The sequence below is a fragment of the Hakea prostrata genome, chromosome 2 (genome assembly GCF_041222555.1).
Source record: "Hakea prostrata isolate BN-2017 chromosome 2, UWA_Hpros_2, whole genome shotgun sequence".
Taxonomy (NCBI): domain Eukaryota; kingdom Viridiplantae; phylum Streptophyta; class Magnoliopsida; order Proteales; family Proteaceae; genus Hakea; species Hakea prostrata.
The window spans coordinates 53135848-53162341 of NC_142601.1; the positions used below are offsets into that span (position 1 = coordinate 53135848).

General features: G+C 36.2%; 2 protein-coding genes across 3 annotated transcripts in view; one reads left to right on the plus strand and one right to left on the minus strand.

Moving 5' to 3' along the window:
* Positions 1-10829, minus strand: part of LOC149024861 (P-loop containing nucleoside triphosphate hydrolases superfamily protein) — a 29975-nt gene extending 19146 nt beyond the window's left edge. For both annotated transcript variants that reach the window (XM_089145049.1, XM_089145048.1), the window contains exons 1-8: positions 10600-10829; positions 9469-9581; positions 9192-9318; positions 8689-8787; positions 7803-7871; positions 7582-7716; positions 7442-7510; positions 59-114 (exon numbers count right to left, since the gene is read on the minus strand). In XM_089145049.1, the coding sequence (XP_089001175.1) occupies positions 59-114; positions 7442-7510; positions 7582-7716; positions 7803-7871; positions 8689-8787; positions 9192-9318; positions 9469-9581; positions 10600-10728 (797 nt within the window). In that variant the 5' untranslated portion in view covers positions 10729-10829. The remainder of the gene's footprint in view (positions 1-58; positions 115-7441; positions 7511-7581; positions 7717-7802; positions 7872-8688; positions 8788-9191; positions 9319-9468; positions 9582-10599) is intronic.
* A 9000-nt stretch (positions 10830-19829) lies between these two features.
* Positions 19830-25925, plus strand: LOC149024862 (nudix hydrolase 25-like). The gene is made up of 6 exons (XM_089145050.1): positions 19830-20079; positions 21131-21181; positions 22144-22236; positions 23052-23146; positions 25359-25470; positions 25561-25925. Exons 1-6 carry the CDS (start codon positions 20014-20016, stop codon positions 25648-25650), a joined length of 507 nt encoding a protein of 168 aa, XP_089001176.1. The 5' UTR covers positions 19830-20013; the 3' UTR covers positions 25651-25925.
* The last annotated feature ends 569 nt before the right edge of the window (positions 25926-26494 follow it).

Here is a 26494-nt window from a genome sequence, read left to right on the forward strand (position 1 = left end):
CATTTCTTAATTGAACTTCCATGCAACAATAAGAGAACACTTCACTGGCAACACTCACTTCTCTGGTTGAACTTCATTTCCATGGGAAAAATAAGTTGAATGTCCATTTGGAGGCTGTTAAAAAGGACTCTAATTTTAGTCAAGAAGAAGATTGACAAATGTTAACTCAAGGACGAAGAAAAATGCTAGACAACCAGATAACCTAACCAGAGGCTCATAGAAATATCAATAATATAAAATACGTGAACCAAACTGTACCTAATAGCAATTCATCAACAAGAAAACATTCAGGAGGAGGGATTGCATTGAAATTAAGTGAGGACAAGCAGTAACATAAACCTCTCAACTCCCACTAATAAACATGAAGGGGGAGGATTGTAAACTATGCCAATATTAAAATAGACCTCATCAACCCCTCTTTCATTCTCAATTAAGTCACTTCCACTTATACATTAAATACTTTCATTCTCTCTCTTCTTCTTCTTTTTTTTTTTTCTTTTTTTTTTTTTTTTTTTTGTTGGGGGGGTGGGGGGAGGGAATTTTTCAAATACTAAATTACTAATACATCATTTTCAAATTAAATACTAATGCATCATCTCAAATTTCCAATTCTATCATGCAAATGAGTGTTCTGCTGGATCAAAGCATGGAGAACTAAGTTGACCCTGCTGAAGCTAGTTAGCCTCCTACTGTGAAATGTAGGCTTGCCATGTCATGGTGCTGTAGAAGAACCACAAACTCTTCCAAATGATACATAATCCGTCATTAATAACCTAAAAGTACACTATCTTAGCATATGGAAGCGGTGGTTGGAATGAGATTGATCCACTACATTGTCTATGTCAGAAAAATGGGACCAAACCCAAATCTTTTTGAATTCAGTCTCACTATATATGATGGTTTAAGATCTCAAGTCTCAACTGCAGCTGTGCATTTCTGTATCCCATCTCGCCTTGGTTTTGCAAATAACCCAGCTATTTCTGAGATCAGGGAAAGTTTTTGAACAATGTAAAGTTGTCATTCATCCCAAAAAAGTTAGGATGTCAGGTGGATTCAACTGGTTTTCATATCAAGGTCTAGAATCAGTTTCAAAGCCATTTTCAGCCAGCCCCAAAAGCAATTTATGCCAGGTTCTAACCATATTTTTTCAAAACCTGAACTTACTCTAGGTCAACCCAAACATCGATTTCAATTCTTCAAGGCCCATTCTTTTATTTTTTTCTCAACTGGCATCATTGTTGCGCTGCTTATACTTTTATAATTTGAACCTCATCCATGCATTAATTTCACATAAAGAACACCCAAAATGATGTTTGTAGTTTTTACCCAAGTTTGATAGCATATACTATTCCTGGATGGCATCGAACCAGAATTTATCCTTACTTATGCCAAATATCCTTTAAGTAAATACTCCAAAAAATGGAAAATTTCAAACACAAAAACTGGATTTTTGACAGTAGATGAAATTGTTAACTTTCTAACGTCAAATCTAAGAGTTTCATAGATCTTCATATGCTATAACAGTGCTAAAAACTGAAATTGTACTAGGTGAAATTTTCAATTTTCATCAGATCCTTTTCCTGGGAATTTCTCACTCCACTTATATCACTCTCTTTGTAAAGGTATTAAAACTTGTACCCCCAAAAAAAAAAAAACTGAGTGCTCACCCCTTTTTTATTTGTTTATGAGTCTCACCTTCCACCTTAGTTTTGCCTATTTACTTAATATATATCCACTATCAGATGGTTTGGTTGAGCATCTAAAGCTTGATTGGTAGGCGAAGGGTACACAAACACATACAGAGTTGACTACTTCGAGACACTCTCCAGTGGCTCGTCTTAACTTTGTTCACATACTAATCTCCTTGTCAGTCAATCCTGACTGGCCTTGATGTAGGTCCCAATACCTACATTAACAAATAGAACCAAACAACACGACACATCCTACGACACTGCCCAAGCAGTACTGAGGGCTCAAGTAGCTCATACTCAACTTCTTATATCAGTACTTAATATCTTTCAGATTAGTCCTTACTAAGGTTGATGCAGGTTAATTAATTAGTCCTCTTATTAAGGGTCCTTATTAAGGTAGGTGAAGGTAATTTAATTAGTCATCTTATTAAGGCTGATGGATGTTTTAATCAGTCATCATGAAGCCTGGTGCATGTTATTAATAAGTCCCTATTGGAGTTGATGGGGAGTCCTTATAAGGGTTGAACTATATAACCAAGTCAACTTCGAATTGTTTTATTTAGCTGCCTGTTCCTATTTCCACTAGGACTTCAGTTGTAAGGCTACAAATGGTAGGCACCCCCTCCCCACCCACCCCCAATTAAACAGAATAGTCTTCTCAGCCTTGACAAATCAATCCCAAGTGTTGTTTGAAATTCTTTATGACATTAAGCAAGATCCATATTCCGTTGTGCTATTCAACCTTAATCAACTTCCACAGTTCAAGACAAGGTTCCTCCATCCATGTAAGCGGCAGCTAGCATACCCCCATCACCCTTCCCTTTCACCATTTTTTCTGGATTTTTTGGACTCCCTACAACCCCTAAACTTAGAAACACTATATCCATCCAAATCCAAGCAAACATGGAGGATCATATACCGATTTCATAACCTACATTTCTCCAAGTTTCAGCCCATTCTGCCCAGCCAAATCCTAGAAACAGCAAGCCCTTATTCCCAAACCCTAGAATTTCATATTCCAACATCTCAGAATTCAACAACTGGAATTCAACAAATCTTGGTGGACATCTATTAGAAATAAGAACCTAGGTTCAATCCAAGTTGCAGCCTAACTGAGAACCCAGATCCCCAAACCCTAACTCAGGGAGTTTACTCTGAAAACCTCCAGTGAGGAAATTTTTCTCCTTTTACTGAAACTGAACCGAACTTTCACCATCGCATTACCAGCCCCATTAAAACCTACCTAGCCCAAAACTCCACCAATTACATAACCCTAAAACCAACCGAAGCATACTTTGAACTTCAAGCTGGTTCTGCCCTAGATCATCAACCGGAGAACATCAGGACTCTAGTACAGTTAGGGTATTAAAAATGTGTTTTTCTATGGTGATCATAAAGAGGATGTTTATATGGACAAACCTCCTAGTTATTTTGCAACAGAAAAAATGAGTCTGCCATTTGCTGCCATCTTCACAAACACCAATTGTGGGTTGAAACAGTCTCCTGGTAGTTAAACAAGTTAATAAATTTATTGGTGGTTATGGCTTTGATAAGTGCTTCTCTGATCACACTATATTTGCTGATCATCTTGGTGCAAAGGTTTCCATTACTCTTGTTTATGTTGAGATGTTATCATTTAAGGCAATGACCCTTCAAAGCATTGACAATATTAAGGCATATTTATCAGCAGTTCCAGATTGAAATATGGATGTTCAAAAACTTCTCAGGAATTTAAGTTATTCACAGCAAAAAGGAGATCAGCTTGTCTTTAGGGCAAATGTGTAACTGATCTTCTATCAAGAACTGGCATGTTGGCTTGACAAGCCTAATGATTCCATCTGAAACTTCGAGCATTTGATGAGAAAGTTTTTGTTATTTGTAGATACACATCAATGCAGGAGGCTGGTTGTAAGGCTTATTTATTCACCTGTTACTCTAAATATTTCCTTTCTCACTGGGGCATTACCTAGTTGTTGCATTTTGTGATATCTAATAAGTGCACCCGGGAAAAGACCTGTAATGTAAGACTGTAATCCCAAAAGGAAAAGTCCCAAAACTATTGCTCAAGCTCCAATAAGTCAGTAGGAAATTTCAGGCATAAAAAATAGGTAGGAACAAATTTCAGAAATTAATAGTTTTTGATACTAGCCAAACCAACCTGTAGAATTGATCCCAATTCTGACAAAACACTGCTAGTGTACTAGAGAACAAGTGCTGAAAACTTCCACAAGTTCTGATGAATTAATGAGAAGATGTGGCAGCATTTTTCAAAGTAGTAGCTGTGGATCTGCAGGCCGAATAACCAATCAAATACTCTCAGGCTTGGATCAAATGGTGTGCCTGTAGTGAGAAAGACTTGCTGCGAGTTTGATTCAAACCTGATTGTTTGAATGCGGGTTATGGAGGTGGTATGAAAATAGAAGGTGTCTAAAGGATAGAGTTGAAAGTTGAAACAACAAATGGATGGAACAAATGAAAGAGGTGGGACGGACTGGTGGTCTTAACCCAACAGTGCTTGGTGAATGAAAGATAGGCATAAGGTTCATAGCAGCAAGGTCTTATGAAGAGTCTTCACGGTTCAGATCAGTAACAACGCACAAGGTGCCTTCTGGTTCTCCAGAGAAGCAACAACAACAGCCTTGAGCAGAGCTTCTTCAAGGCTTGAATGCAGCATAGCAGCAGGGAAGATTCATTGCAGCCATATCATTCTCCATATTGCTATAACCATCCAGGATCATTCTAAGAAGGCTTCAAAGCATGGTGGGAGATCTCGCGAGATCTCCCGAGATATCTCGCCTTTTGTGAGAGGCGAGATGAGATCTGCGAGATTGCAGATCTCGCCAATATCTCGGCGAGATCTCGCTAACGGGACAAAAACCACTGCTTTAGGGGCTTTTTAAAGCCCCTGTCTCGCTCGAGAGAGGCATATTTCACCTCTCTTGAGCCTCTCTCTCTCTCTCCTCTATCTAGCTGGAAGCATCATTTTGGCCGGAATACTCGATTTTTTGCCGGAATTTGTTGGGGATTCAACATAGCAACATCATCAACTCATCTAAAACAACAAATTCAAGCATATTTGTAGTGATTCAAGCCTATTTCAAGGGATCTTCAAGAAATGTAAGATTTTCCCCCAAATTTTGACATGCAGACATATACTGATCATATAAACCGATATGTGACATACTTCAGTGATCAATTGACTTGAGAGTCATATGTGGCCACCGTTCAGAATCAATTGATGCGGAATGTTGAGTGATACTCTTAGTCTTGTAAGTTGTAAATTGTAAGTTGTAATCTTCTTAATTCTTATGGTTGTAAAATTTTGAAGACATTTAACAATTTATTACTTTGAATCTTTGATAGTTTGAAGTTTGAACTTTGATCACTTGTTGACTTGAATACTTGATGTGTAATGTTATTGTATTTGTATATTTGTATTTGATACTTGATAGTTGATAAATGATAACTCATTAACTTGAAGTCTTGAATTACTTGATATCTTTACATTACATGTTGTCTCTGACTCTCTAAAACTCTAACTCTATTCTCTAAGATTCTAACCTTGCATTTCACAGAATTTCGGTTTTACACATAGGGTCGACTTAGGAGACATAGTTATGGTTATTTTCTCACAAATCTAAGGCCACCAATGTGTTCAAAAGGCCTTAAATAGGCTAAATACCAAGTTTCAGCCCAACCAGAGCCCTAAAACCCACCGAGATGGGCCACCGAGACTACCGCCAAATTTTTGGCATATCTCGACCGAGATCTCGCCATCTCGGTCAAGATCTCGGTTTTTTGTAGTGGCGAGATCTCGCTCGAGAGCGAGATCTCCCACCATGCTTGAAAGAGCCTACAGCAGCAGCCCTTTCTTGCGGCATCAACTATGGGGCCGAACTACATCAAGGGCAAAAGTAGATATGGACTCTTAAAAATACCATAAGTCTACTAGGGCTTACAGCACCCTACAGTTGAAAGGAAATGAGTTGGTTGTGGGGTTCTAGGGTTAGGTTCAGCCAGGGTTTGCTGAACCAAGTCTGAAACCTTGCTGTAATTTTGATTTCAGAACTGAATTTTACAGTTTAGGGTTTTGATATTTAGGGTTTCTAGCATCCAGATTAAAGCAAGGGTTAAATCAAGTGTTCAATAGGTAGTGTAGAAGCTAACTCTAAAAGGGGTTAGGATTTGCTTAATGGATTAATGAGGGTCAGGGTTTCCTGATGAAGATGAAGAATTGCAGAATTTTCTAGGGTTTAGAGGGACCGAATGGGTTGAATCCTAGCATCAAAGATAGGAGTTAGGGAAGGGGATTCCAATTTCCTTAAAGAGTTAGGTCTTGGGTAGGGGAAACCTAGAGTTTAGGTTAGGGTTTCAGCTTTTTATATTCCGGTTTTGTAACTTATGGAAATTCCAGAAGTGCCGCATGGTTAAGGATAAAGAAGAAGAAGAAAAAAAGAAAGAAAAGACGGGCTGAGATTGTTAATCTATGGTTGGGAAGACACGGGATGAGGGAAATAGGATTGGGAGAGGTATAGGATTGCTGGCGCAGGGGAGGGGAATGATTCTCGATGAGGAAGGGGCTGTAATGGCAGATCTAGGGCTGGGGATGGGGGAAGAAGCCTGCGGGTGGGAAGGGAAGAAAGGGAAAGGGTAGCATTGGGGTAGGGAGGCTTTCCACTTACTTGCTAAGAAGGATGGAAACATGAATGTAAAATTCTGCAGAAACTCTCACTCAAATAGCAGCCGCAAATCCCCCCCCGGGGAACCCACAACTCCTAAACTCTTCTCCTTCAATCTCAAACTTTTATTCAATAATCATAATTTACTTATTACAAGCTAGAGAGGCTTATCTATAGCCCACGTGAAGAAACTCACACTAGGACTCAACCTTAGGAAATAAATCAAACTAGGACTCTAATTTAGAAAACAACTTAAACTGAAAAAAATCTACTTGACTAAAGACTTATACAAGGAACCTGTATATCTCACTCTAGAAGAGTCTAAATTGAATTCTAAGAGTAGATATGGAATCCTTGCAAGAAATAGGACAAAACTAGAGGGCTCCTTCACAACTCAGGATTCCTAACCTCCCAAGGACTCGTCAACAACTCAACAAAAATGGACTCAAATTCAAAAACGAAAGTAGATCTAGGGTCCTAGAAACATAATGGACCCAACCAAACCCTAATTTGGACTAGGTCAAAAAAATGCAAAATTACCAAACCACCCCTATGCTTGGACGAACCTGTGTTGCTGATAGGGCTGCAGGGTATTGGTAACCTCCCTGGGCTCTCTTTGGGTGGTTTCGTATCTGGTTTACACCAATTTTCTCCTTGGGAAAAATTTGACCTCAAATTTAAGCATCAACAAAGCATTCATCTGGCAAATATATGGACAACTAAAGAAGGCTATCCTAAATGGCCATCTAAGAAACCTTTGCCCCTCTTCTCCAACAAAAACAATAAGTAGAAGAAAAAGAAAATTCAAGCATGGCAGGCTGTTTAAGAATCATGTATAGAAGTCAACATAATTTTTTATTCATACATAAGTTTAATGAGCAAGCCTCAAAAATAAAATTAAGATAAAGGTGATCTTCTCAAATTGCATAAGAATTCAATATTGACATGGTGACAGAAGAGACAAAGATGATTAAAATTTTTGAATGAAAAATAGAAAGAACCATTTTGTCAGGAAAAGATTTATCAATCTAGAATATCCATATAGAAAAATGTTTAAAGATATGTACAGACCTCACTCTTGCACTTCAGCTTGTAGATAGGTTCTCTAAAGGATGAGACAAAACTGTTGTTGATTCTAATCTGCAACACAAATCTAATAAGTGACAAACTATCCTTAAACAGAATTATATCAAGGAAATCAAAATACCAACCTGAGCATGATGTAGGTCTGGTTCAATGTGCTTTCTAAATAATGGAAAAATGCTGTCAATGAGGTAATCCAACGAACAAGAATCTCCAATGTCATATCGCACCTTTGAAAGAAGACTAAAGTATACACCACCAACCTGAATATTTCAGAGGCAGAAACTTATGCCAGATAAATCAGAAACTTACTTTACAGAAAAACAGAATTTCAAGAACAAGAAAGTACCACTGCAACTCGAATGTCCAGTAAAGATCGCAATTTTGAGTGAAGCGCATATGTACCATCAACAATTACCTGCGCCAAGCACATAAATCTAGGTACAAAAACATTGAAGCCCATAACTGCCGACACTTACTGTAACTGTATGCATCTATTACATTTACTAGATGGATTATACATCATATAACATAGAAACTGAGTTCTCCTTTTTGTTTCTTTTTTATTTGGGAGTTGACTACTAACCAAATTCCTTGTTTGTAGAAACTAAATAGAATAGATGTTTGATTCGAAAGTCAAAGAGAGCCTCACAACCAACAAACAGCAGGAGAAACATCAAAAAATTTCACTTGATGATCCTGCTTTAGCTACATGCAAGAAAAATGTCTTTAAACATTATGAAGACCGAAGTAATGGTTATTATGCATTGAAAGGTCAGATTAATCAGTGGAAGCAGGGCAAATGACAATGACAAGACCAGAAAAATAGTATTTCTCAGAGAAAAAAGCCAAAAAGGGGAAAGAGTCTTGTAGTTTCAAAATAAAAAGTCAGTTATAGGCTAAAGTTGGGTTATAATATCAGCATTAGCAGCTGCCAAACAAGGATAGAGAGCTTTCCATGCAAGATCCACCATAGGGCTCATTGGGATTATGTTAAGTTCCTTTTATATAAAAAAACAACATTTCCCTAAAAAATCTCCTGGCTAAGATGTAGAGTAACATAAAATCTTTCCTATTTATGTGAGAAACAAAATATGCAAATCCTTACAATGAATCCTGAGTAAGCTTCCATTAGATTTATGAGTTTCCACAATAATTCATACCATTAGGCAAATAAAATATATAATTCGATCCATAATTTACTAAAAAGTTTATAAGGAAATACAAATACTTACCACCCCAGACGTAGAACTCCTTATTGTTCTTGAACCAATGCGTCTCTTTCTTTGAAAATCAAACAATGGCGTCAATGTATCCTTTCCCTTCATTAAGTCCTAATTAGACATGGATTTTGTCAGTCACCACTGGCAGAGGCTTCCTTGCATGGTATATTATCAACTCAATGAAACTCCTCTAGAACCAAGAAGGTCAACTCAACCAGGAACTAGTTGAATCTTGAGATAAAGTTACTCTTAACAGTTCAGGATACATTTCACTTCTGTTAACTTAGCCAAAAAAGAAAAGCTAAACAAGTAATTCAGAAAGTTAACAATCAAGTTTCAAAACCAAGAACTTTTTCCAACGATAACACTGGGAAAAAATAGAATCAGGACCATTTCATACACAAACAAGACTAAAGTGAACAATATAGCCAAGTGTTTTCTCAAACAATTTAGGTCCAAGTGAAAGGATATCAATTGAAACTAGTACAAATGTAAATGACATACTTGAAACTAACCTCAAGATTCCGAACTAAAGTATTGAAATCTATTGAATCTAGATCATTCCCATCATCAACTCCATCACGATAATTCTCCATTGATATGACGCTACAACCAATTACTGATGCAACCTTCTCTGATAAGCTTCAGGAACCAAAAAATGCATATTTATCAATCAAATGAATGAACAGATGAAAATAAATTAAAACCATTAACTAATGTAATAAACAACCAATAATAATTGTCCAAATTTTCCAAAACAACAACTAATATGACTACAGGTGATACACGTACCTTGATTTACCAGAGCCACTAGGTCCACCAATTCCAACTGTCACGAGACCCTCCTTCTTCTCCCGGAGTTCTTGAATAGCTTTCACTAATAAATAATACCCATGATCGAAGGACTGCACAATAAAAAATCCAACAATATTAAGGTTCTAAAAGAAAAGCTAATATGATGAGCAGCACCCAGGATATTCAAGAACACATAGAAAATCTATAAGCAGCACCAGAAGAATAACTGATACAGAAATTAAGGCACACATTACTTGAACCAATTGGATTTAAGTAGTGTATGATGGTTCCTTTCTTTTCTTTTTTTTCTTTTCTTTTTTTTTTTTTTTTTTTTGGGGTCATATCTTGCATTACAACCAAACTGGAGAAAAGGGGAGAAGGGAAAGGGGGGAGTAGCAGTGCCCATTAGTATTTCAGTCCCAAATGTTGGATGTGAAACACTTCATAAAATCGCTAACTCAAAAACGAGCTACGTAAATAGCCAAGGGATAAATCTCCATCACCTGCGTGAGTCGGAAAGACTGAATTCCAAAAATTAGAGAGAAGAAAAGGAAGAGGGCACGAAGGGGGGATTAGCAGTGCCTATTAGTCATTTCATCCCCAGATGTTGCAAGTCAAAAACTTCATCCGCTCCCTAACTCAAAAACGAGCTACATAAGTAGCCGAAGAATAAAACTCCATCAGCTTTGTAAGTCTGAAAGACTGAACTCCAAATTTTCAACCACACTTGTAGAAAAACTTAACGATAATAAAATTTGCAGACAATTTTAGCAGTTTAGTTTCTCCATCGTATCAATTACAGCAAGAACAAATCTATAACTTCCCAATTTGGGATGAAAAATGCAGCATCCGCCCCCAACTCAAAAACAACCAACATAAAGAATCAAACTTTAACAGTCCCTATTTTCTAAGTAACCGTATTTTCCACTCTCAATTCTTAAAACACCGAATCATACGAAACCCCCAAAAGCACGCAGGTAAAGGTTTATTGAATAGTATTAATAAGAGAAAAGAAAAAGAAAAAAACATATTAGATTGTTATAGAAGTCCATCGAAATTTGGTGAAGCTTTTTACAGAAACTGAAGCCTTGTTGATTGAAATTTTGCCAGAAATTGATCGTATCGTACCACATGGAGAGGGAGGGATTGAAGGATGGATAAAGAAGAAGAAGACGAAGTAGAGGCAGGCGGTTGTTGCACTTGAGAGTAATCACGGCCACCCTCCTCGAATGCTCGCTGAACAACATCGTTATCCATTGCCGTCTCCCAACTCCCAATTTGTTGCAGAGACCAACGGAAAACGAGAAACAAATACTATGAGATTACTCCACGAAACGTTTCAATGTTGCTTTCCGGCGCGTATTTATACTTGTCTTCAAACTTCGGACAAGCCCTTAGCAACAGATTCTCCATATAAGAAAGAAACCGTGGTGGCCGGTAGCCTTGTGGCTGTGGGGTCATTTTTTAAGTATTCCCTCATCTGATAATCCGTTCGTCGAACGGCTGTTTCCCACTATTTTTACTTCTGGTTTTCGATGCTTCCAAACATTAGATTCTATTTCATTTTCGTTGCTTTTCTCCAAATCCAAACATCTGGTCTGGAATCTACGGTAGAGATTAGAGAACCTAATTTCCCATTTTCCCTCCACTGTTTCATTTATTTATTTATATTTATTATACCTTTATTGTGATCGGAGAAATGAGAGAATAAAGGCAAACACATTAGTCAATGTAGATATGTTCTAGTGGTTGAAACTAATATCTCTATCTCTTAATGAAGAGGATTGTGAGACATATTAATATCCCCATACCCCTGCTTAATAAAGCCCTATTGTACAAAAAAAAAAAAAAAGGCAAGCACATTAGATAGGTGGGATATTTCATTTTATAGGGGCAAAATGGTAATATTGATTCCATTTCTGACAATTCATTTCGCCATAGATAAGTGACACATATTCGTAAAACACATCAAAGGGTAACCCTAACCTCAACCTTTTGATTTGATGTAAAGGCACATGTCATACATCCATCAAAAGTAGACTAAATAAAAATCCCACTCAATCCACATAATTTCAAATAGACAACTTATTCAACTTGATTTTTATCTTTTTTAGTGGACCATAAACTAATGTTGGGTCTTCTTAGTACAATATATATATATTTTTTGAATGAGGTTCATATAGGCCAGCTTGCGCGCACCACGACTACATCCTCAAGGCTTTTTTTATATAATAAATATAGGCGGGGCTTCGCCACTGGCCCCGAGGTGATTCGAACTTTGACCTCCTATGTGGAAGCGTTGGGCTTTGCCAACTGAGCCACCCCTCGGGGTTGTCTTCTTACATGTAGGTCCCAACCACACTTATGCCGTTAGTCGCTATTAAGTATATTCAAATTTTAAACCTAGAGGGACCAATATGCCCCTCATGTTATTTAATACATTGTATTATGACTGAAATGCCCTTTATCTATTTACAATAGGTAATTAATATATGTATAACACAATGTATTAAATAACATGAGGGGTATTTTGGTCCTTCCAAGTTTGAAATTTGAATATCTTAACGGCAACTAATGACGTTAGTGTAGTTGAAACCTACAGTAATATATTGCACTAAAGGGACCCAACAAAGCTTATGGTCCACTAAAGAGACCCACACGTAAAAAACTCTTATAGTTTTTTTCCCCTAGCTTCATTCAGGGGGTAGAGAGAGCAACAATTGTGTAGATCGGCTTACCAACATTGTCCATAATTATACAGAGATATACGTTCATACATCCTTCCCTTCCCCCTCTCCCCACTCCAACACTAAGAAATTACAATCAATCATGGGAAACTTATACTCATTGGCATAGGGTGAGCTTGATTTACAACATCAAAGCTTACTCATGCACTTCTCCTGGACATCCTTCACTTTTTGTTACAAAGAAAGCAACTATTGTGCACAATGGTTTACCAACACGGTCCATGGTCATACAGAGATATATTTCAATACATCCTCCCCTCCCATCGCCCTAAAGATTTTATGTCTGTCATCCAAGGAATCAGTCATGGGCAACCTACTAATTGGCATAGGTCAATCTTGATTCACAACATCAAAGCCTTAATCTTGCACTTCTCCTTGACCTCCTTCACTTTGTGTTATAGAGAGAGCAACCATTGTGTTGATTGACTAGCCAATGGTATCCATAGTCACAAGGAGATATATTTTCACACATTCCTTTCTCCCCCCCCCTTCCCACCACAAAAAAAAAAAAAAAAAAAAAAAAAAAAAAAAAAAAAAAAAAAAAAAAAAAAAAAAAAAAAAAAAAAAAAAAAAAAAAAAAAAAAAAAAAAAAATATATATATATATATATATTTATATATATATATATATATAAATATATATATTGTAGCACTTGTTTTATAGAAAACACCTTTGTATAGTTCCCCATTTACTGATATAACTCTTCCCCTTTTCCAAAAGAAAAATGAAGCGTCATATAAAATAAAATAGAAATGCATCTTCCAAATAACTACTTTTTAATTACTTTTTAGTTAAATCTTTCAACCGAAGATTTCTTTGATTTTATTGTCTCTCATAAGAATCATCATTGTTGTACCAAAGCACATCCATATTGATAATTTAAGATAAATTGCTTAAGATATGGAGCAAGACAATTAAGGTAGATCCAAAGTGTTAATAATCAAAAAGTATCAATTTTTTTTTTGGTAAGATCAAAAAGTATCATTTGCTAGGAGATTTAAGTTGTTATTTAAATTGGAAACTAATTACCCCCACCACTAAAGTAATATATATATAGAGAAATAATAAAAGGCTAAAAGCTGCAACGAAATTATTAGAAACTTTGTTGAGAAATCTACACGAATGCTTATAAGACTACTATAATCATAAACTTTGATAGAGTTGAAATGTACTAGAAGTACTTTCTTTAAGGTACTTAAACATCTTGATTTGTGTAGGTAGGTTCCAAGTGTGTCTTCACCCCTAAAATCAATTAGCTAAAACCTTTAACGTTGCACTCCAAAGAGGTTATTTCAAGTGCAATCAGGTTGTATTCATTGTTTAATGGAATTATAGTAAAGAGACAGGAGGAAGAGAAAATTCATAGTAAAAAATGAACTCAATTATGGGTTTATATAGAGCCCCAAAAGTTATGGATGAAAGGATAAAGTCACATCTTTAAGGGAATGTACCTCTCTAATGACATTTCACATTTCACATTTTTCCCTAGTAGTAAGCTTAAATGGGCTTTCTGGATTAAGGCCTATGACCCACGACACAAGTCATACATAAATATTAATTTAATTAACATATAGCTATATAACCATGGTTAAGTCAGACTATGGCTCAAGCTAGGTTGGTGTTGCACATGAGTTTGCACTATATTACGTGAGTGCAATCCTTAACCCCAAAGATATATATAACATAAGTCATTACTATATATAAACCATATAACCAGCTCCGTCCTGTCCAATGTGGGACTAAAGTTCCGTCATAGAGATCATGAGATAAAATAAAATAAATAAAAATAAAAATATATTAAAATAATATATAAATATTTTAAACACAAATTATTAAAAAAAAATTTGGGTAATTCTGCAACAAATTAAACAACGTTAAAAGAACTCAACACCAACCCCAACTTTATGTAGCATCCACCATAAAGGAGCTTGCAACACCTGACTTCTGTAATTAAAACTACAAGGAAGCGCCTACCCCAACTTGATGTGGAATCCTACCATAAAGAAGTAAAATTCCACCATTAAGCAAGAATCAAATGGCGAATGCCAACGCCCAGTGCAAACCCATTATATTGATTGTGGTATTTCACCTAACACGTTTTATGCATCAAATGCCATTGCAAGTTTGCAACATCCTTACAGAAAAAAGAAAAAAAAATACCAGTGCAACATAGAATGCACAAATTAAAATGACACTTGTGATAAAAATCCGTCACTTTAGGCACTTAATAACGATGTAAATGTTCCTAACTTCGTTTCTTCTATTGTGCCAAACCTCTGTTTTATTCCCTGGCATACGAAGGTAAGGTTTTTGTATTCATAATTCTACACCAAATTAAGACTAAGTTTGCATGTTCTGTGCCAAACCAAATTCTTAAATTCAGCTTAAGCTTGCATGCTTTAATTAATAGATTAGGTGGTTATCCATTAATTTTTTTTTCGAAAATCTGTGTAGAAATGTGTCATTGATTGACCGGAATTGGCTCTGATCTTGTTTATGCAATACCCATAACTCCATTATTTGATATCTCACTTTCAGAATAAACCGAAGCTTCAACACAGCACTAAGAACCTTGAAGATGAGACATTGGAGGAAACCAAACCATGATCAAGCAGACATAGAAATATGGTTTAGTTTCCTCCAATTCTCACCCTACTCCTTAGAAGACCCTTGTGGGTCAGACTCAGAAACAAAACTGAATAGGAAAAGCACGTTTGAGACGGCCAGTGAGAATACAGATTCATGATGCTAGAATTGCATGCTCAGCATCTTCAAGTATTGATTTAGGAAGTGGCTTTAAAGTTCCAGATTCCATTTGAAATGCAAAAGCTCCCAGGAAAATAGTAAGGAAAAGCATGAGATTCTGGATTAAGTATTAAATAACCAAAAGATAAAGCTAATCAACACATGAATGCAGTGTTTTCATTATAGAAATGGCGTAACAAACTTGTGATACATAAATGAAACTTCAACACCTAATCAAAACAATGAGAGAAAGGAAGATAAGGATTTACTTCTGGTGTTGATTTGTTGTTCTTCCTGTTGAAATCAGCCAAATTCAAAGGCGATCTACAATCGTTTCCAACCCATTACCTTCCTTCTTGAAGGCATGAAAACTTAAGATGGGAAACTCCTCGCAAGACATTCCAAAGTTCTAATGTTTTCTTGAGAAAAATCTCAAAACTTCACCAAAATTTTATTAGAATCAAGAGATTCAATAAGGAGAAGGTAATGGGTTGAACTTGAAGTGAAGGAGTCTAACACCAACTCTCGAACTCAAAGAGACGAAGAACGGAAGAACTGAAGAAGTCTAAAACGGCAGACGTCTAAAACGAAGGGACTTTTTTGGGGGACTTAGGGTTATAAGAATTTAAAATAAAATTACAAAAATAACCTTCAAATACGATACACTAAACGGTATTCGGTATATAGTAAACCGATATGGTATTTGGTACATACCGACAATACCGTGTTTAAAACCAAAACTGTATGATACTAAATTCCAAAAAACGGTTTTGATACATACCGTATCGGATTTGAAATAGTACGGTATGATGCGGTTTTAAACAGCATAGTTCAGTATGGTTAAACGATTTCGAAATACAATTGACACCTTGACTTTATGTTTTAAATATAAGTATCAAATCTTAACCACTTAAATACGACGTTGTGTTTACACTTGAACCCATATATTGCAATACCATCAAGTCTTTCTTCTTCTATAATTATGAAGTTTTAGTCAAACAAAACATATCTTGCTTTGTATAATAGTGTTAGAAGTTAGAACTTCCCTTCCAATTTCCACTTCCACTTGAGAGTGTAAAGGTGGGGTCCATTCACACCCTTCACTCCTAACTTCTCTTTCGAAGCAAAAGTCAAAATTTGTTAAAAGGATAAAATAAGCAAAGTCAACTCCACCATCTTTCTCTCACTTAAGCCAGGAAACATTAAATAAACGAAAGTATTAAAGTTCCAACCGTATTAGATGCTACAACTTTGATCCTGATTATTCTGCTAATCCGTCTTCTTAATTGTCAACCCTGTACATAAAAAAAGGGTTTGACTTATTCTATTGATTTCCCACTTGAAGTCAACCACAGCATGTGGTTTCATGTCTGCAAACCTAAATTAGAATTTGCTCAAATCTATATTTTTTTAACCATCTAAAATCCTTAGATGTTAAAACCTTGATTGAGATAAACCTTCACCACATGACTAAAAAAAAAAGATAATCAGCTTCTCACATATATCTCCCTTTTCTTCTTTTCTTTTTCTTTTCATTCTTAAAATATTTATCTTCTTATCCTGATCATAGAATCCCCATTTTTATTATATTTATAGTGGCCATTGGTATGACATGGGAGATTCTCTCTGGTTTGGAATTGTGAGGTAACCTTTTTTTTTTGTCATCCTAATACTCTGTCACCTATAAATGTTACATTATGTTTGGCTGTCAAGATTTTTTTTTTTTAAGAACTAAAAAAAATTGAATAGATAGATGCGTTTATAAGTCTATGATTGTGTTGTTCTTATCTTGTTAGGTTTTTATTAACCATCTTATAATCATTCTTTACAACCAAACATTGGTTTACTATAAACAACTAATATGGAAGAATCGCACAATGATGAATCACCTCAGGTGTATAAGCAACTTTTAAACATAAATTACTTGGGGTATGCGCAATATCGTGCGACGTATGGTCGGGATTGAAATGAGAGTCGAGATTTCTATCTCGACCATTCGTTTTGCAAGAGTTATTTTTTAACACTTGTATGAAAACGAGTGGTCGAGATCGAAATCTCGATCTATTTTCGATCTCGATAGTAAGTTGCACGATACTGTGTATTAATTACGCAGCACCCAATTAAGCAAAATCCCGTCAAATTTAAGAGTTTTTTTTTTTTTTTGAGGTTCATCTGGGTACCATGATTACATCATTAAATGAGCTTTTATATAATTAATATAGAATGGGATTCGCCCCTGGCTCGAGGGAATTCGAATTTTGATTACCTATGTGGAAGCGTTGGTCTTTTGCCAACTGAACCATCCCCTAGGATTTTCTAATCTAAGAGTTGTTAGTGCCTAAATTTTTTTGAGGAGAAATTAGTCGTCTCACGATGGTCAAGTTAATCTACTACTGCCAGTTCTTCAAATTTTTTTTTTTGATGTTTCATGACTTTCATCTCACTCCCCAAGTCTAGATTGATAATATTGGCAATTTGGCGTTGATTTCAACAAGGTGGAATCTTGTTTGTTTGCCTAAATGCACGTATTCTTTTCAGACTTTTTCTTACCTGTCTTCTTACTCATAAAGTCCAATCACAAACTAAGTGGCTTTGGCACATTAAACCAACCCAGTTGGCAACTCATTCTAGAATAAAGTGAGATCATACCACTAAACAAATGAAATGATGAAAATGTGACATCGATATAAATCCTAAGTATCAAGGGAAAAAAAAACTTTATTTTTAAATTTACAACTGATCATAGTATTAATTTTTTTTTTTTACCAATGCAGGGTTGGTAGAGTGGTAGAACCGTAGACATCCATACTTTTGGCCCTGATGGATCATGGTACGCGCATGACACCGACAAGAGTTGAACTACGACCTCTCCATTGAGAAGTCAGTTTCTTAACCATTCTACTAACTCCATTGGTATAATATCATACATTAAACCACAAACCCAAAATACAACATGATTAGCCGCATTTTTTGCTCTTTTGTTCTTTTTCTTTTTTTTTCAATTTTTTTTTTTTTTTAAGTGTGTATAAGTCAAGAGATGCTAGTTCCCTGACCTGAAGGGAGGAAATTGGCGACACTATCTCACATGCACAAGACAAAGTCCTCTAAGCAAGGGAGCGCACAACATTGTCTTGTTTTGCTCCTAAGGTACATAGTGGACATAATAATATTCAAACATAGAAGAGAATTTTTCACTAGGAAGAAAATAATATAGGGAATACACTAATGAAGTAGGGGGTGCAAATGAATAAATGAAATTCGCTTATGAATTTGCATGTGTATCCATCTAAAAGTAATTGAATCCGTCCGATTACTAATAGAATGAGGATATGGTAATACCTTTTTCAACTGATTATTATCCGTTTAATCAATTTATCCAACTAGTTACTCATTTGGACTTGTTTTCTTATTTTCATTAATTTTCTAATTGAGACATGTGAATATATTTTTTTTAGATTTCCTACTAAATTTTTAAATTTTAAACCTAACTGGCACAAAAAGAAAAAGAAGGTAAAATGTTAGTACATAGTCGAAAATTTTTATTCAATATGTATTCATATCCATTTAGAAGAATCCATATGGAAAAAATAACTATATGAATTTGACTATGTCCATGCAAAAATTGATAGATACTATTAGAATTCGTCAAAATATAATAGGATATGAATATGGTATTACTACTACCCGATCCAAATTCGATCCGTTTATACCCCTACCCGGAAGTGACTTTTCGACTCAAAGATTATTCATTAATAGTTTAACAAAGTAGGAAGGTATTTATTATAAGGGTGTCAATTGCATATCAAAACTGTTTAACCATACCAAACCGTGTTGTCTAAGCGACACCTCCGCCGAAACTAAATTTGCGGTGGATCGGTTCAAGTCACTTATACCGTTGGTATGTACCGAAACCGTATCGAATTGATATTGTACCAAATCAAGAGATATAAATTTAATTTTATAATTAAACACTTTACCTTTACTTTATCCTTAATTCTCTGTTTAAGTCTTTCATTTTGTTTTTTACTCTTTTTCGTAGATTTACTTGTTTTGTCTCTATTAATTAGATTTACTTGTTTTGTATTTATTAATATCAAATTCTATCGATTGTTTGACTTCAATTTCATTAGAATCCTAATGAACTAATAACAAAAGTGGCATGGGTTCATTCTATATCAAAATTGTACTGCACTAGATATTGTGTTTAAACCATTTTTTCGCATTGATTTAATACCGAAATCGTGTCGAGCTGTTCTGACAAATATCGAAATCATATACGGTATAAATTTGATACAGTAAGATTCTGATTTTTGATATTCTAAGAAAAAGAAAATGAGAGTGGGTCGGCGGGGGAGGGGAAGAGACATGAGTGTACTCCCCCTCCACTGGCGGTTTACATAACTTTTTCCACCCATTATTATTGTTGTTGGATGACCGCCGCTATCAAACAAAACTCTATCAGAGAGATCAGACTAAAAAGGTGTTGGTGGTGCTGAGCCGCTTTCTGGTTTCCACTCTCGTGTTTGGGAGATTGATTACCCAAGTGGAGTCCACGCCCCTGCCTCCCCCTGACTTTTTCCCCTACCCAAACCAAAACTCAAAAAGTCAACGCCACTTACCTTCTCTCCTCCTCGTCTCTACCTTTTTGTTTTGACTGCAACGCTAATCGTCTAATCTCTTTCCATGTCCTCTTGGCTCTTCTTGTGTGTTGTTGTCCTTCTGGCTTTTTCTCATCTGCTAACTTACGCCGTGCTTCCATCATCATGACTCAACAAATGTCAAATGGCTTTTTTTTTTTCATTCTTCTTTTTTTCTTTCTTTACTTATTTTTTAACGAGTTCCCACAATTCCAGAAGATGCGCCGTTTCTTCGTTGCGTCTTGCTTGCCTGATTGCGCAGGTTAAGGGACTTAACCTTCACCTCGTTACCACCCCTCCTCGTCGTCATCAAATTCATTCCCTCAGTCACTGCGCCTATAAATATAAATTAATAAGAAAGAACGAATTTTCATGAGAAAGAGTGATCGTAGACACTCAGCTTTGGATCAGTCATGGAAGGTCTCCCCTCTGGTTACCGTCCCAACGTTGGAATTTGTCTCATCAACTCTGAAAACCAGGTAATCTTGGATCCTCTGCCAATTTCTTCTTTCTTTTCTTTTTCAGAATTTTAGCTTCTTCGCTAATTATACTTAGCTGAGCTGAAGTGATGTTTCGGTAGATTTCAGAGCCCTAGAGCTCAGACTTCAGAGTTCATGTTTCGTTTTTGTTCCTCTGTCGAGAATTTGACTAGATTTGTTGCGGTTCGATGGATTCAGTGTACTTATATTCAGTTTGAATTAGATTTAAATATGTATATAGATGAAAACAGTGAGTTTGCAGTGGTAATTGGTAACAGGACTGGGGGCTTGATGTTAATCTGTACGGCTACAGTCTCTGTAACTGAGTTCAATTGGGAGTTGCTGGTGAGCACAAAGTATGTTGATGGAACTTATCTGCTGGCAAAGTCGAAAGAACTTAAGAAGCACAAACGGATTGTATTTGAATGTCTTGTATTTCTACTACAGATTTGATCCTAAAACCTGTATTTATTTATTTGTTTGTTTTTTGTTGTTGTCCTTGCTGTCATCTGAAATTAAGCCATTTGGTATGGTCATGCTAATCTTGTGAGTGAGACATCCTTCTACTAAAAAAAGAAGTAAGACATCTTAAAGGGAGAGAAGAATACATCAGTAGCTCATATTGAACTTACGGCTATCTAACCATACAATTACATTTTTATTTAGCATTTTGTTAACTCCATCCTACCGTGCTGTATGCCTGTATCTCTCAACCTATCTAGCTGTCTGTCCTCACAATTCATTAAATTGCATTTATGTACAGCGTTTGTTATGACATTTCTTTTCACTTGTGTGATTTGAAGCAATGATGTTGATACATAAAATCAAATTGTCTAAAATATTTGTGCAATTTTGTTGCATTGAATTTTCAAAATGGCAAAGCATCTGAAGGAGCCAGATTTGAGATAATCAACTGCCCCCATTGAGTTTTGACATGAGTTTCTGTTGCAATAACAATGTTTGTCTCTTTTCCTTCTTCTAACACTGTTACAATAGCAATTGCATGAATCTCCTGTTCAAACTGCAAAATAATTCTGTGGATTTCATGCAGGTATTTGTGGCTTCAAGATTAAATGTTCCTGGAGCATGGCAGATGCCTCAGGTAATGGACTCTATGCTTGTTTTGGGATGTATTGGAACTTTAAACCAAAGAAAGAAAGAAAAGTCATACAGGCACAAACATTGACAACAGGAAAGCATACTCTGTGACTGACCTGATGATTACTTGCAAATGTCATAAATTGTCATACATCCATACCTACTGGGGTAAAGGTTCTTGTTCTGGTCACTTGTTACATAGGCATGTGCCAATGGCTTAGGTAGCTTGAAGAACCGCATAAATTCATGTTATAATTCATTTAATGATCTAATATAATGTCGAACTATCCAACACGACTTTGACATGTTATATATGCTATTATTTATAAGATGCTTGTCTTTATGAGTACCTAGACCTTGGATGCCAGATAGACAACAGTATGATGGCAGAGAAGTGACTGTTAACTTCTAATAATCCCAGGTCTTCATGCAGTTTTGAGCATCCTCTCATTTCTCTCTTTCTTTTTTCTTTTTTTCGGGGGGGGGTGTGTGTGAGGGTTTTTTGAATCATGTTTGTTGCTTAGCACTCTGCGTGTGGAAGCCTTTGGCACTGGGTTTGCCCTTTTTTAATTGGAAATTCAGTACTCTGGAAGCATCCCTGCACTGGCTTGTGCAGCGATATTCCCATTACATTCTGGAGTTCAAAGCATGTTTAGATATTTGGGTCACAGTGAATGTCTAACCAGACAATATAGCCTTCATAGAGTTATATGGCTGGACAGGATTTGTTTTGAAAACCCACAATATTTGGAGTAAGGCTTAGTCAAATTGGTTGTGTGCTTCTGCAGAACTTTCATTGCTCACTCGTCTCTATGTTTTTACATTTTCATTGATATGTAATTGTGACAGAGTCTGTTACTCCTGTGTCCAATTTCATCTGAGCAAATTGCCATGCAAATGATACACATGTGAGCTACTTTTTGCAGTTGAGCACGATAGTAATTTGTATTAGCAATAACAATGTAGGGTGGTATTGAAGATGGTGAAGACCCAAGATCTGCAGCCTGTAGACAACTACGAGAAGAAACTGGAGTAGTATCTGCTGAAATTGTAGCAGAGGTTAGTCAAGAAAAAGTTCCATATGAAAGGTTACTGCTATAATTGTTTTGAATTATAATACATTCATCTAAGCATGGAAGAGATTGCTGAATCTTTTACCTGATGTATGTTAGAAACAAAAACAAGATGGGGGTTTCTGGATAAGAGGAATTTGTATGTCCAGGAAACTGTGTTTCCTGGAAAAAAGGGTGGGGGTTGGGAGGAGAGGAAATGGAGCTTATTGAAGAGAACAGTTGTTGGTATTAAAATTTTTTTTTCTAAAAAAAGAAAAACCTGTCTATTGGTGGTACATTTGTCTGTTGTAGAGCAAGTAGTGGAAACTGTCCAGATGATGTTCTCTTCAGTTTGCTTATGACATATTCATGGCAGTCCAAAATACTTGTGTGATCCAATACAGATGCAAATTGGTTTGCTAAACCATGCAAGGCTTACGAACTTTAGTGCAGCCTTGCATTGAATGGCAAAGAAAGGAAAGTATAAATTAGAAAAGCTGTTGTTTTGATTACAGAGGAAGAAGCTAGAAATGGCAGGCCTCTCAGTTTCTCTCTATGTTTGTCTTAGTTCCCAGAGGGAAGGAATTGTGATTGGGGATTTTTTTTATCTTGCAATTGCAATACTTATGTGTAACAACGTGAATGAATATCATATTCTAAATTTAATGTTAATTCCGGCATGTTGTGAGTTATGATCTCTGGATGTGGTTTCAATGAATTAGCATTTTGGCCTATAATTTTCCACACTCCAGCTAATTGAGTCGGTTGAATAAACATATTAGAGGGCTTTCATACTTATGATTGGAAGCTGTGTATCAACAGGTTCCTCATTGGCTTACATATGATTTCCCTCCTGCTGTAAAGGCCAAAGTTAATCGCTTATGGGGAGGAGAATGGCATGGGCAAGCAACAAAATGGTGCGTTACACTTGACAATAGTTGCATTATCACATCATCCATGATGTGAAATGGAATGCCTTCTGGTCTCTAGTCAAATTGTTATTTATGTTTTGATGGTCAAATCTAACATTCACAGGTAAAAGCAACACTGCTGGAGTTTAATCTCCTGAATCTTTGTTAAGTGACCTTGTCTATATGAGTTAGAAATTAATTACTGATGGTTAATTGAACATTGATGGTCTGATCTGAAATATGACAGAAAATTTCTCTTCATATGACTTCTGTTGTGAGATGGTGTCCAACTACATTTTATTATGTCATTAGCTTTACAGACACTAAGATACTAATTGATTCAAAAATCTATGGCATTTTTTTTTTATGTTGTCCCAATTATATACTGTGCAATCTTGCTCTATGGTTCTTATCAGATTTTGAGCTCTCAATTCGACATCCAGTTGTTGGATAAGTTTCTACCTTTTCTGTGAGTTTTAGTACAAATGCTCGCTATCTTTATGAAATTTAAAAGTAACATGGGATTTTTTTTGGGGAACTATGGATGCCAAAATTATGATTTGAACAATAATTGACTGGTGAAGCTTCGTGTATGAAACTATACTGTTAGATGCTTCTGTCAACTCAAAGATATCCTCTACAAAATCTATGTAAAATACTTACCAAAAATATACTGTGTAAAATAAATCTGTTGAGCCTAGCATCCAAGAAAATAAAACTACAATAGAGGAGAGTAATTACTCGACTTTAAGGTCCATGATTGTGCTTTTCATCTGGTTGCAAGCTCATCAGTGATTGCCTTTGTCTGTGACAGTGAAGTAAGATTTTTTTTTTTTTTTTTGGGGGGGGGGGTTGTGGGGTTGGTAGGGAGATGGATGAAAAAAATGTTTTGGGGAAAGTGGAATGCTAATTATTTTTATATGGCCAAATGCTGGAAAGGATTGTGTTGTGGAGCTTTGATCTGTTGGTAATTATGAGGTTCCTGGGTTCTCATTACTCTTGAGTAGGATCACCTTGGGGATAAAAAGATTTTAAGATTTGGTTGAGAGGAGTGCTTCCTTTGTTTTACTTAATGGGTCATCTTGTAACACCCAAGGAAACCTTCTATTTTCCCTCGGGATGGGGGTTATTTGTGGACAGACAGCCTAGGATACAATACCATTTTTAGTTGCATTTTTTCGGTAGTCCTCTGTAGTTCCATCACTATAATATTTATTTTAGATTCTAGAAACAAAGAAAAGCATCTCCTGATAAATCTGGAAGCATATCTTTTGGGGCCCCCAGATTTGCTGAAGTGGTGGAATGGTGGTGACCATTCTTTGGTTTTTAAGCTAGAGTTAAACTAGTTGAAGGATTTGAAATAGTCATGGTCAGGTCAAACTGAGAAATGGAACAGCGTGGAGGGAAGTGCATCAACTGATAGAAGGGCAAAGATGGAGAAATTTGATGGATTCCTTCTCCCTTTCCAATTAATGGTTATGTAACAAGCAAAAGGCAACCTCAGGCAAATAGTTGTAGATTTGGAGTCATTCTGCCTTCGAGTAAGTGATTTTCACTTTGGACCATTTAAGTGTTAATATTGAGATCCAAAAGAGTTGTAGGACTTTAACACTTCTTTCATAAGTCAAAGTCCCTTTCACTGTTGATAATCTCTTCAATTCCAATTCTTTTTAGGCTTACAGCTGCCCTTCTAGTCTCATCATCCTTAATAACTTCAACTTGAAACTCCAGGCCTAAACCCTCATTCATAAGCTACTACAGCTTTCTATTAGTTCCTTTCTTTTCCGTATAAACCCAGTTCCTTACTGAATATGATGTCGTAGAGGATCAAACTGGAAAATTTGTTTTTATTGATTTGCTCCACTGCTTCAGGATGCTAAGCTAAAGACAGTGAGTTGCTGGACTCTCCTCCCATGACACGGGGAAATCCCCATACTTAGTAGAACTCAAACTCCAAAATCAAAACAGAGATGTTAACAATAAATCTTACCTGAGACAAGAACATGAACCATAGGACATCTTTCACTACTTTGAAGCAAATGTGGCATGAATGCAGAAAATCTGTATGAATCCAGACCATATGGATTTGATTTTTGAATAATAAGCATGCATAACCATCTACGGAATTTGCTGAATTTTATCAAGCACGAGTTGCTGCAATATCTATGGTTCTGTTCAGCTTCGAACACTAAATATATCAGTGTGAAAAAATTGGCAGGTTTCTCATGAGATTAACCAAAGATGACAGTGAAGTTAACTTAGCAAGTGGTGAAGCAGACACTGAGTTCTCAGATTGGACATGGTCGGATCCTGATCAAGTCATTGAGCAGGTATGCTCGGAAACCTTTTCCCCATAAATATTTATATTAGCTTCTTCTTGTATCTAAGGCTTACTAGTCCTTAATGGGAAAATTCTGTAGGCGGTGGACTATAAGAGACCTACGTATGAGGAAGTCTTGGGAACCTTGATGCCTTACTTCGATGGAAAAGAGACATTGGGTAAAATATAGATTTAGAACATAGGCAGGTTAGGGTGTGGTTTTTGTTCTGTTGGTTGTTTAACTTGATAGAATTTGTACTGGAGTAAGCTGCGCATGATTATTGTAAATGACATGGCATTACAACCTTCAAACTTGAAATGTTGCTTAGTAGAAACATTATCTGTGGGCTACAATCTATTTTCCTCCTTCAAATTCCCTTTCCATGACATCATGTACTGCCTAGGAACGGCAAAATTCCTGCCAAAATTATCTTGGTGCAGTGTGTGTGAATTCTAGAATACAAATATGATGTGCTTAAGAATGTGAAAGAGCATGAAGACGATCTTCATGTGATGTAGCTGGTGCTAACCCAGCAGAGAAGCATGAAAATCTTTCTTGTGTGGACTTCTGTTTAAGGAGTTGCTTTTATATCTGCAACCATCTGCCTCCCTCAATTCAACAATTGCTTTACTGCAAACCATTTTTTTTTATTTTGGTATAAAGATTCTTCATTCAAGGATAAAAGACGGAGACAAGCTCGTGGGGACAGAAAAAGAGAATTATATCAATGATATCTTTGTCTCTCTGGTTCCATCTGTTTACCACCATCCATTTCTCTTTCTTTTGCTTGTTTAGCAATTTGTCCCCATTCTCCTTTTAGCCTTTTCTTTAAAAATAAAATTCAGTAGAAGATCAACATTCCGTACACTATCCATATCACCAAGAACCAAGTACCCCAAGTATAAAAAAGAGCATCAAAATTTACTCCCAAGTCGGAGGGTAGCTTTATTACTGTTATGTACATTGTGGCTTAGACCATTAAACTGGTGTGAATCATTCAATTGAGAACATTTCACTAAACCTGGTTCAAAGG

Bases quoted from the DNA above. Each gene is read 5' to 3' on its own strand.
- LOC149024862 (XM_089145050.1), top strand. From the start codon at position 20,014: ATGGAAGGTCTCCCCTCTGGTTACCGTCCCAACGTTGGAATTTGTCTC. The intron at 20,080-21,130 runs GTAATCTTGGAT...GATTTCATGCAG, and splicing joins TCATCAACTCTGAAAACCAG to GTATTTGTGGCTTCAAGATT. The intron at 23,147-25,358 runs GTGCGTTACACT...AAAAATTGGCAG, and splicing joins CATGGGCAAGCAACAAAATG to GTTTCTCATGAGATTAACCA.